The sequence below is a fragment of the Rhamphochromis longiceps genome, linkage group LG6, assembly GCF_057381845.1.
Source record: "Rhamphochromis longiceps isolate RC_006_pf linkage group LG6, R_longiceps_female_GT1.1, whole genome shotgun sequence".
In the NCBI taxonomy this organism is placed as follows: domain Eukaryota; kingdom Metazoa; phylum Chordata; class Actinopteri; order Cichliformes; family Cichlidae; genus Rhamphochromis; species Rhamphochromis longiceps.
Window position 1 is genome coordinate 34467293 of NC_140562.1, and position 11923 is coordinate 34479215.

The following is an 11923-nucleotide window of genomic DNA, read 5'->3' on the forward strand; positions in this document are numbered from 1 at the left end:
GTGTACCCATGTGTTTCCACTTTTGTTGGTTTGTCATCCTGTACGTTCTGAGTCTCAGGTTTTTCATGTTTCTTATGTTTAGTTTCACCTTGTTTGTTAGCAGTGCATTGGTCTCCTTTTCCCTTGTATTTGCATCTTTACTCAGCCACAATAAAACGACTCGCTTGGCTCCCTGCGTCTGCTTTTGGGTCCTCACCACTCTTTGCTCCACACAATCATGACACATTTGGCTGTTAGGATGTTAAAGATGTTTTTAATGTAATGTGTGTGTGTGTGTGGGGGGGGGGTGTTCACAGGTCACACAGATCCATGAGTAGAAAGAAATTCCAGAAATCGAGTGTTTCGAGCAGTCTGAAGCCTCAACCTAATTATTTAACGTTTTGGCTATGTTTAACATGAACATACACCGTTGTAATAGTGTATGTGGCATAGCAGCACAACTGGATACTTACAGAATGAAATTTCCTTTCCAGAGATGAGGAAGTTGAACTGCACAACTTAAAAACCTTGCTAAAAGAAATATAGAATATAATATAAATGTATATAAACATATACATGCCTAATATCTACTACTACTTGTATTGCATTTATATGAATAAGAACATGTGTGGATTTTTTTAACTAGTTTCATCCCTGATGTAATGATGCATCTCTGACATATGTTCTGTTACTTGTGGCGATTTATTCTGTCTCAATTATAATTTTTAATTCATTAATTATTTGTTATACTATTTACTTTAAAACCAAAGTAAAGCAACTTGATTTATGTTAATAAAACTCTTGTACTTGTGTGCATCACAATACAACATCTCTGTCTATGTTTAGGCTCTAGTCAGGTGAGATGAAATGAATATACAGGGTGCACATCATAACAAAATATCAAATTTAATGTGTTACAAAAGTAAAAAACAAACAAACAAAGATTTAATTTAATTTAATTTAAAAAACAAAGTGTAAGATGATATTAGTTTGTATCAGAGAGCATTTAACTGCATGGTATGTTGTGTATTCAAGATAATTATATAATAAATAAATATATTTACATATTGGATGATTTTTCTGTTTGTTTGTTTTTTGTTGTTGTTTTGTTTTGATGAGGAGGGGTTTTCTACATGCTGTATTTCACTGTTACTAAAACTGGGTTTGACTGGCAAAAAATAGAAACACATGTTTTGATTCTGTTGCTAAAAATTGCTGCCAAAATCCACACAGCTGTTAAAAGTGAGATGATGCATGTGCACACTTGTGCACTCTGGCTCAGTATGATTCTTAAATGGTAGAAGCTTAAATGTATAAATGTTTTAAGACTGCTTTTGTGCTTTTCTTTCCTTGACTGCATATTTCCAGTCCACTTTGTTCAAAGATATTTTAGACACATGAAAACTGATCTGCTGCGCCAACATTTTTATGTGCATGACTAGAACACTAAATCCTGCATGCTATCCTTTCTCCAATGCAGACCAAAGTACCTCACAAGTTTAATAACCACGTTGCATAATGCTGTGTGGTCTCTGGGACGATGGGAGCTGATTGCACTCAATCATAATGAGTTCCTGGAAAATAGATTTGTCGCGACAAATTATTCTTCAAGGGAAATATCCATTGCCCTGCGTTGTTTTGTTTCTCCAGTCTGACAGATAATCAGCTTGTCGTTAATGAGACTGGAATTTCATTTTAGATGACACCTGTGAAATTCTCTCTTTCCTCAAAGAGGAGCTGACAGCCGGCTAAGACTGCTAGAAAATATGATCCTTCTCTAGTCGTTTGTTCGTGGTGTAAATCGTAGTTAAGATGACAAGTACAGGCCTCCTGTGAAATCGCAAAAAGGAAAGCAGGCAAATCAAAGTAGGAGGAGGAAAAAAACACAGTGAGTCATCAGTAACACTGTGAATAATCATGTATATTAAAGCCACCTCAAATAGGCGGATGTCACTCTGAAAAAAAGCTGTACAGGTTGTAGTACGTGGGTGCCTCAGCCAACATTCGCTGTCATCATGACCTTTTCACCCCGGCCACCTACAGCATATGTGCACAACACACAGACACACCCATCCTCCCACGGCCACTTATAAGCACTCATCTCAAAACAAAGCAGCCAAGTAAAATGCAACTTTATCCCCACATGCATCCTCCATCTATCACTGATTATTTGTCCTGTAGGATTTTCGAAGCATACTGACATTTTGTTCCTGTCATTTTTAGTGGTAGCTGCACTGAACCACACTTTGCCTTTAGAGACGGATGTGCACTCTAACCTGATGATCCATGCCCTGATTCCCAGAGGCTAAATGTTTGTGTGTGTCTATGTCTGTGTGTGTGTATGTGTGTAGAGGGTCTGCTGACTTCGACAGCTGGCTTCCTCCAATAGGCAGTCAGCGAGTACATCCGCCTAATGATATCACTACTGCTTGTTGATGTGAAAGGTGCAGCGGGAGAGACAGAGAGGAACAGGAGGACGAGACGAGGTAAACACACAACACATATATATTAGTTAGTATCCATTCACAAACCCCTGTGACCTGCTGTGCAATATTTCAGCTCTGTCTCAAAGGAAGAGGATATCACGACGACACATACATTTAAATCAGCTATAATTGATATAGCACTAATCTATAAAGTGACAATACGAAAGCACTGCAATCTGCTCAGCGCCAAAAAGCAGATGGATACTGTAACTAGTGATATTTCTCTCAGGAGTTAGCTAGAATCCAAAAACAGAGCAAAAACGACAGTAAATATTGGATTATGTTCATCAGCTGTTCCGCAACCCAGCTTCAGTTGAATCATGTTCCTGTCACACAGCTGCCGTTTGCATAAATAAGCAACTAAAAGGGTTGCCATATCAATTTACAGGGCAATATGTTGGTTTTGTTTTGACCTTCCCACTTATTAATGTCAGTAATTCCCAGTTTAGAAATTTAATTAATGTTTATGTTAAGCAAAATGACTTTAGTTACACAGGATTGTGTATCTATTAATATTAGCTCATACCAGCATGCTGGTCACACCACATCAGTGTATATATACTGTATATATGTTACTATAGCAGTGTGCACACTGTCCATATACACCAGCAACAGTATGCAGTATTTATAAAAATCAATATTATGGTAAGACATCGCGAACGCTTCCTGGCCATCCCGTGTAGATGTCAGTGAAACTGTTGGGAAGACAACGTTGGAGAAACGTGAACATTTTATTTGTACTGTATAATCTGCAGATTCTGACAGAAATCTGCAACTATCCTTTGAAGCACCGCTCCTCTCTAAAACAGCAATAAGGATCATTATTAGGTTATCTACATTATTATGTAAATAACAAAATAACTCAAAGCAAAAATTGGGAAACGTGAAGTCCGAAGTCTTTATATTAAGGGCCATCTGTCAAACAATACTGTTTGCTCTGGGTCTAAACAGAGCGCGTTGTGTGTGAAGTCTTCTTTTGCGCATGCGGGCCGCTTTGAGCGTTCACACTAGAGCGCCTTTGCTGTCGCATTTTATTTGTAGTGTGAACACGCAGACAAAAAAAATCGGATTTGATCAAAAAATCGGAATTGAGCATTAAGACCTGCAGTGTGAACGTAGCCTTAGTTCTGTAACCTTTATTGACACCCATCTCTCTGGTAAAGTTTTCTTTTCTTTTCTACAACATAACAAAATCTCCCAGAAAATTTCTCCTCACATTCAAAATGAGCATGGAGTATCAGCACGACTGCAAACATGTCTGTCCAGTGGGAGCTCACCCCCTGTGTTTATATGTGCTGCAAATACACTTGCACATTCTCACACACATGCACTGCCTTTTTCTCACAGACTCACCACACTTATACATGTTGTAAACGTGCAGAGAAACACTCCCCCGGCTAAATATAAGTGTACATCAGGCTGTGTTGGATAAGGTGGATACACAGTTAGAAAAACTCCCAAAAGACCATTTAGCTTTCTGAGGACTGTGCTGCTCAACTGCCTTCCTGACAGTCAAAAGGAATCCATTTACATACTCCTCCTCTGCGGGGAAAAGCTATGCTCTCTGTTTTCGATGCACAGATTATAGTTACTCAATTGTTTTTTTTTCACCTGCTCTTCGAAGTCTGATGGAGGGAAGACAGTGAAAAGACAGAGAGAGAGCAAAAGAGAGATGAACCAGTCAATCAGGATCTGGTTTGACAGGCTGCGTGTCTTTATTTAATGACGCATACTGTGGTAGCACAAGACAGCACATGAACCGTTACTTCTTATCATCCAAAACGAACTCTGAAATCTAAAGCTCCACAAGACAGACTTGGGATGGGAAAAAAAGATTAGAAGGGTAATTTAATTTGACATCTTCCCAAAAAGAAAAAAGTCGAGCATCTTATCACAATCTTTGTTAATTCAAAGCGCAAAAGAACATTTGCACATGTTCTGTTCAGGCTCATTAAGAGCTAAGCTCTTTGTTAATCTCTTGCAAAGGTCAGATTCAACAAACCTGCGTATTTGCACTTTTCTGTTGGAGTATCCAATTCACTGTACAAGAAGGTTTTCACACCCTTGCACGGGTGGCACGTAGGACCGCTTTATTTTCTCCTTTGGGAACTCTTTAACCTGTGATCATTTTCTGAGAACAAATTCAGTTTTCTTTTGTTCGTGCTGCCTTTGTGCCATTTTATTACACGCCTCTAGTGTGGTTTGTGTGAAGTAAACACACAGTAACATACTGTAAATTATAACATGTCATCACCAGTCTGACGTTTTATATGGCTCCTTGAGACTGCTTCAGGAAATGGCCTTTATTTACTCTTTAAAAGGGTCTGCATTTTTTCCCACACCGCCATCATCATCATCATTATCTTAACCGTCATCGTCATCAACATCATATCATAAAAAAATGCAGAATACTGTATCCATAACAACAAAAATAGAGACAAATATTCAGACAGATCATTTTGTACAATACACGTTCATAAAATACAATACATATCATGGACTTCACTGTGTTTGTTTCTTTTATAAAAATACAAAGAGCAGTTACAATAAAACATGTTCTCGCTGTGGTGTTCGGTACTTTAAGCCTCTTTTTTGTGTGAACTTGGTCAATGTTGAGGCTGTGGGTGGCAGACGTTTCGAAAAGATGCTGCAAGACATGAGAGAAGTTAGCCTTCAGTTCTTTCTGTTGTATTTCATAGAATGTTTCTTAACCCAAACAACAATCTTTCTGAAATCTTACCAAATATTTGTGTTGCTCAAACCTAGAAAAGCATAAAAGAAAACGAGATTTTCTGCCAGAAAGTTCTAAAGGCAAACTTTTCCCACTAGTGCACAGGAAGCTTATCCTGGCAAAGCTTTTCCAAGCAGTAACACCTAGAGCAAACTGGTGATCCATGCACAAAGATCAATGTCTTTTACAATTTATGTACAGGATGGCAAAAAAGAATATATGTACAAGATCAAGTCCATCATACATATCTCCTAGTGTCCCTCCTGCACAGAATCTTTTTGAATGACCTCCGGAAGTCGTTGTTGAAGATGGTGTAAATGATGGGGTTCAGTGCACTGTTGCAATAGCCGAACCAGAAGAAAAACTTGAACAGTTTTTCAGGGACACAGCAGGACAGACACAGTGTCTTCAGCATGTATGTAAAGAAAAAGGGAAACCAGCAGATCACAAATGCTCCAATGACCACTGCCAGGACGAAAGTGAAGCGTTTCTCTCGGTTCTGACGGCCTTTCCAGCGGCTGCCTTTGGTGCTCGGCTCGCGCTTTCTGACATCATCTTCCCCTGGTTTGATTTGACTCAGTCTGGGTTTCCCCTTGGTCGATTTTTTTTTAATTGAGCATGGATTGTGCATATGATGATCAGAGGAGGATGAGTCCTCAATGTCCACCCCGTTGGCCTCACCTTTCTCATCCTCTGCACCATCGCCTCGTTTCACTTCCTCCTTCAGTTTGATGACCTGTTCGCCATTCAGCTTGTCGTGATCCTCATCATCCCCCATGCCGTTCTGCTTCTGGTTGGAAGCAGCGACGGTGGCAGCCTTTGGCAGATCCTTTCGCTTTCTGTCTCCGGGTGGTGCTCGTGTCCTCTTTTTGGCAATCTGGTAGATCCGAATATAGACCAGAACCATGATGATGCAAGGGAGGAAGAAAGACCCGATGCAGGAGGAGATGACATACCATTTCTCATCATTGATCCTACACGAAGGTTTAGTAACATTAGTAAAACTGTTATTATTGTTATAATCATTTTCAGTATTCTTGTCTTTCTTCATGGTGATTAGAGGTGGGAAGGATATAACTGCTGCAATAACCCACACAATGAAGATGATGCATTTGATGCGACGCGGTGTCCTTTTCAGGTTGTACTCGATGGCCTGGGTGATGGACCAGTAGCGGTCTAAGCTGATAGCACAAAGGTGGGCAATGGAGGCAGTGCAGAAGAGAACATCAAGTGCAAGATAGATCTCACACCACACTCCACCGAAGTACCAGTATCCCATGAGCTCATTGGCCAAGGAGAAAGGCATCACAAGGGTAGCCACTAAAATGTCTGCTGATGCCAGAGACACCAAGAATAAGTTCTGGGGAGCCCGCAGGGCCCGGCTTGTAAACACAGCTATGACCACCAGGACATTACCAAACACTATCAACAGGATCATGATCGCCACCAGCACTGTGAGTGGCAGGGCAATCTGGAGGGTGTAAACTTTCATGTCTGTCTGGTTGGTCTCCATAGCACACTCCATTGGAGCAGGTTGACCCACTGCCTATCTGAGTTCACCTGAGGTTAACAAATATCATCCACCAGGAAGGACAGAGCTTGTAGCTCACAGCAGGGATGAGGAAAGGAAGCAAATGAATCACTCCTCTGGGGCTTTCCTCAGCTTTTTCTCTTTCATTGTGCACTGCCTCCTCCAAGAATTAGCCCTTATTATTTATAAGGCTGACAGTTCATCTGAAAATATGAGGCAACACAAAGAAACAAACATCAGATCCTTCAGTGCTAACAATTCTGTTCTCGCTTAACTATGACATGACTTATGTACTAATTTCACCTGTCTGAGACATTAGGGAGTAACACTGAGAAAAGAGCGTAAAAAAGAGCGGGGCAGCCTTACCTGAGATGAAGGGCAGTGGCACAACGTGTCCAGTGCATGAGAGGCACAGGCATTAAAAAACTGTCAGTGGGTAACTTCTTCAGGCAGACCGTTTGAAAGAAAAGAGGCTCCATGAGGCAGATGAAGCGTTTCCTCTGCGTCTCCTCTCTCTCTCCTCACACAATGATCTCTGTGCTGCATCTAGTTGTGCTCAGTAGCGGACCTAATAGAGCGCTAATCACGTTATCCCGGGCGCTGCCGTGCTTCTGTCTGCGTGTGGAGTTTCTCTCCTCAGTGTTAACCAGTGCGCCACTCCCTCTCTTTATATTCCGCACGCTGCAAAAAGTGTCCCCATCACCGGGCCACTGTGCTTCCGCGGAGTGTCAACACTGGCGTTTTGCCATGCCATGTTTACCTGGCAACATATCGCACACAAAATACGGTCTGCAAGCTTAGTGCAACGGGGAGGCGGAGATGGAAAAGAAAAGAAATGAAAAGAAAAGAAAACTTGTGCAACTTCTGAACGAAATAACAGGTATATCTGGATCATGCGATGTTGTTACATTTTTGTTTAATTTAATTTGTTCCCCTTCAAGAATTACTGCTCCAGGTGTTTGACACGACGCCTCGTGATCCTGATTTTTAAAACGAAAAAACAGCCAGAGTAAATAGATACTAAAGGCAGAATTACTGCAAGAGAAAGAACGCTTTTTTGTGGCAAAGTTATGGAGGTTTTAATTCAGGTCACTGAGTAAGAAGCCACATTTTGCAGTTCAAAAAGAGACTATTGAAAGCGTAAAGTACAGGCCGTGTTGGGACAGATATTTTTTGCAGTGCAGCTGCTAGACTCTGTTGCTAAGCAGCTGCCATGGACACACCATGTGGATATCAGAGAAGCATTTTATTACCCACCAAACCTAATTTATTTGGCCACCTTTCACACTCCATGTAGAACACACAAGGGAGTCCCCAAACTTTTTCGAGAGCGGACCTCCGACTGACTCACAGACCTGTTTGCCTGAAGGATACATATAACAAAGTGGCCAATGGTAGCAGAGGCTCAGGCAGATGTAGAGTATTAGCTCTGTATTCCCAACAGAATCTAAAAAAAATACAACCTGTTCTATAAGGAGTCCTCTCTGTGTGTGTGTTTCTCTGTGGCCACTTATTGAAGCAAATTCAGTGATTAGCAGAACTTTTTTTTTATTGGCACAGACGATCTTATCAGTATCTCGTGATATAAACAGATTGCTGCCAAGTAATATTTTTCTTCAAACATGCAGGTGGTTTTCTTCTTCAGTGTAATCTCATGGTGGCTGCTGACTTATAGGGCATTAAAAGTGGATAATGAGGATAAAGCTAAAAATTAAATTAAAATGGTTCAAATTAAATAAATATCAAACATATTTTTGCCTTTCTATTTATTTTCTAGGACACATTTATTTTCTAATGTGTCCTGTGAGTCACACCCAAACACGCAGAAATTTGACTATAACTATGAATAGAAACCCTTTGTCTCTTTACATGTCATGAACTCTGTTCAGTAGTTCACCTGATGTTTGAATTCAAATATTTAACTTCACCTGATGCTTGCATTACTCTGCCCAGTCCAGTTTACTTAGACTATATTTACCTGTCATATGATGCATTGCGTCCATAGACTAAGGATGTGCCAGGTAATCACACAACAGCTGCAACAATTTAACACTAAAAACATATTTATCAGTATGAAAAAAGGATAAAGACTGGATCTTTACTGAACTTTAAAATAAACCAACAGTGCGCCGAAGCCGGAAAATGTTTTTCATAAATCTAAGACAGCAAGGGAACATTTAAAAAGAGAGTAATAAAGAGTCAGTTTTAAGTATTACTTAAGTCAACTAGAAAGTAGTTATTTTCCTAAATCTGACACATACAGTGTGGGCAGTATTCCTCTGACATTAGATCAAAAATCTCACAAGACTTCGCAAACCCCACAAATGCTAATCCCCTCTTTTTATGTATACAATTTATAGCTGGAGAAGCCTGCGCTTTTGTTTGGTTTGGACACTTTTAGCATTTCTTTAGATTTCATCCACTGGGGGATTCATTATGGTCCAAACTCCCAGACTCTTCTCAGAAAGTCTTTCTTACCACAGAAACTGTGCTGAATGCATTGTTTGTGTTCCACTAAAAAAAATCGCTCCAGCAGGGTGACTCGAAGGAGGGAAATCTCGAAGAGAGGACACAGAGTACGCTGCTTATCATCAGTGTGTGCCGGGCGCGCTCAGAATGCAGGAGTCAGCAGACACACTGAAAAAAGTGTTGTGATAATCTTGACTTCAGTTGTGCTCGTCTCTCACAAACAAACTAAAGCTGCAACAGTTAATGGCGACTTCAGTGGGTTTAACACCCTGTTGGTGTCTATGCTGTGGAGCGGCTAAAACTACAGCTCTAATTATGAACCAACCATATTTTAGTTTGTAATTTTAGCTAATAATACACTGATTTTTACAGTCACGTGCTTACATGTAGTGTCAAATTTTCTGATGTTTTTTCCGGGGATCTTTTATTTTCTATTCACCGTTAATTTGATGATTTGGATCACGGAAACAGAAGTGTGTCTTTGACCCTGTTCACTCCAAAGCAGGAGCAACAAGATGTGGAAGAGAAAATTGACATGATTTTAGTCAGAAACATGTAACCCAATAGCTTAATGGATTATTAGAAATTTTGGTTGCTCTGTGAGTGTCTTCTGTTGAAGCCATAAACCACAAACTATCCGATAAATGTGCGGAAAGCTTTTAACGGGAAGTCAGTGAATATTCAAAGTGCCCACCTGCGAATCGCTGCTCACAGGCAGGACCCACAAAAAAGCCTGACAATCCAACTCTTATCTGTCCTGGCTGGTGAAATGATAGCAGCCGTACAGGGAACTGGCTGACTGTTTTTGGGTAAACATTGTCTCGTGGCGCCGGTTGATGCATGAGGGCGCGCACAAAGCGCAAGGATACAGTGACACCTGTCGTCTCCAGCAAGAGCCTCCCAGCTTCGGGAACCAGCTCCGTGGGAAAAAAGATATTTATGGACAACACAGACGATGAGGAAGTGGAGGAGGTCAATGAGTTCAGTGTTTTTTCCCCCAAGTTTATGATTTCCTTTGCTAAAGACAGATATGTGGGAGACAGCACTCTCCCACAGTACATACTTTAGCGTAACAAGACGAGACGATGAACTCGGTTGATCGGGTTGATTTTCAGATGGTGTTGGTAGCTCCATGGTGACATCATGTGAGTATTATTATAGATTTATTTAAAAAGATGAAATGAAGACAAGAAAAAAGAAGAAAACCCCGTTTCGAGCTTAAGTTAGAAAACAATTTCATCTCCCCAGCAGGGGGCGGTGTTGCACTGGACTGATGACACCGATACAGCTTCAGGCCGTTAGAGAGACTGTGATTACTTAAAAAACAAACAAACAAACAAACAAACAAACATTGTGTAAAATGCACCTGCTGCTCTTTTACCATCTTTCGTTACACATTATGTAGCATAAATGAAACCGTATTAACCTCAAAGGCAAGGTGAAAATAGCCAGTCTGAAAGTGAATTATAGATATATGGTGAGAACATCTGTGGCAATGCTGCATGTCATCAACCTGACAAGTGAGAAATGCTGGATGCAGACAAACCGCGGGCAATACTTAAGATTAGAGCAACCTATTTCTTTCCGTTATCATCAGTGGCGTTTGCAGCTGTATTCTCTGCACAGGTGAATAATGAATCACATCAGCACTTCCAAGATGAGCTGTGAATGAGAACAGACTCAGCTCTGGCACAGGTCAGCAGCGATGCAAAACAAACAGGAAACGTGTTGTGCAGTGAGTGCTGAAATCGTCCCCGGGGGTGACACACAAAGACTGCTTCCACTGCTTAAGTGGAACCAGTGGAAAAACATTTGTTTATTTCATTTAGAACATTAGAAGAGTGTACTTTTATTACAAATTAATAAATAGATTTTTCTTTCTTTGTATTTTTAGACGGATTGCATTTTGGGCTACGATAAATCTTAATGATTTGTTATTGAAGAAACTACTAGCTCTTACAAAAGTTTCTTATCAAGGCAAAGTCCCACACCACCAGTGATGAAGCCCCAGTGCATGTCCCACTAACTGGAACTGTTTCTCTGTACAGCTGCTTGCTGTTGCCACATTTTAACAGCACAACCACCTCTTAAAATTGCCACTGTGGTTACATAAAAAAAAATTTGTGTTTATTTGGTTGGTTGGTTTCTGCTATTTTAGAAATTATTGATGTTGTGTTTTAAAGGTGAGTAGCCTATAGTAAGTTTTGATTTTCAGAGCATGATGATTGATGACGATTAAGCACGATGAGTTTTTACTTGCACTTTCCTTTAATAAATCATGTGGATGTTTTGGATTTGCTCTCATGTTTTTTCATCATGGTGGGGAAAAAAACAGCTTATTAATTTCAAGTCTCTTTTAACTTCTGATTACTGTTACCCTTTAACATTAGGGAAACGTTAATATCAACTTAATATTCCCATGCTGTGATGTCTGTCTGGAATACAAAATGGAAACAAAACGATAGAAAAATTGGGGGGGGGGGGGGGGGGGGGGAATCCTGACTCTAAAAAATGTGAAATTTAAATACAAGCACATGAATTTGTAAATATTTATCAGTTTATTACAGTTAAAAAGATGTATGTACATACAGAACATCACCAAACATGGTCATTTTCACTCATTTGCAAAGTAGTACTCTGCAGCTAGTTGGTATCAGAATAATTTTCTTACAATGGGGCGGCATTGATTAAGTTTGTCATTTACAACCAAGCACAAGAGTCGGTGTA

At 40.3% G+C, this 11923-nt stretch overlaps 1 protein-coding gene across 1 annotated transcript; it reads right to left on the reverse strand.

Moving 5' to 3' along the window:
- Positions 1 to 5434: 5434 nt before the first annotated feature.
- On the reverse strand, positions 5435 to 7232 carry adra2a (adrenoceptor alpha 2A). Its single transcript, XM_085408681.1, has 2 exons — positions 7094 to 7232; positions 5435 to 6930 (listed from the first exon to the last, which is right to left on the reverse strand). Exon 2 carries the CDS (start codon positions 6719 to 6721, stop codon positions 5435 to 5437), a length of 1287 nt encoding a protein of 428 aa, XP_085264807.1. The 5' UTR covers positions 6722 to 6930; positions 7094 to 7232.
- Between the last annotated feature and the right edge of the window lie 4691 nt (positions 7233 to 11923).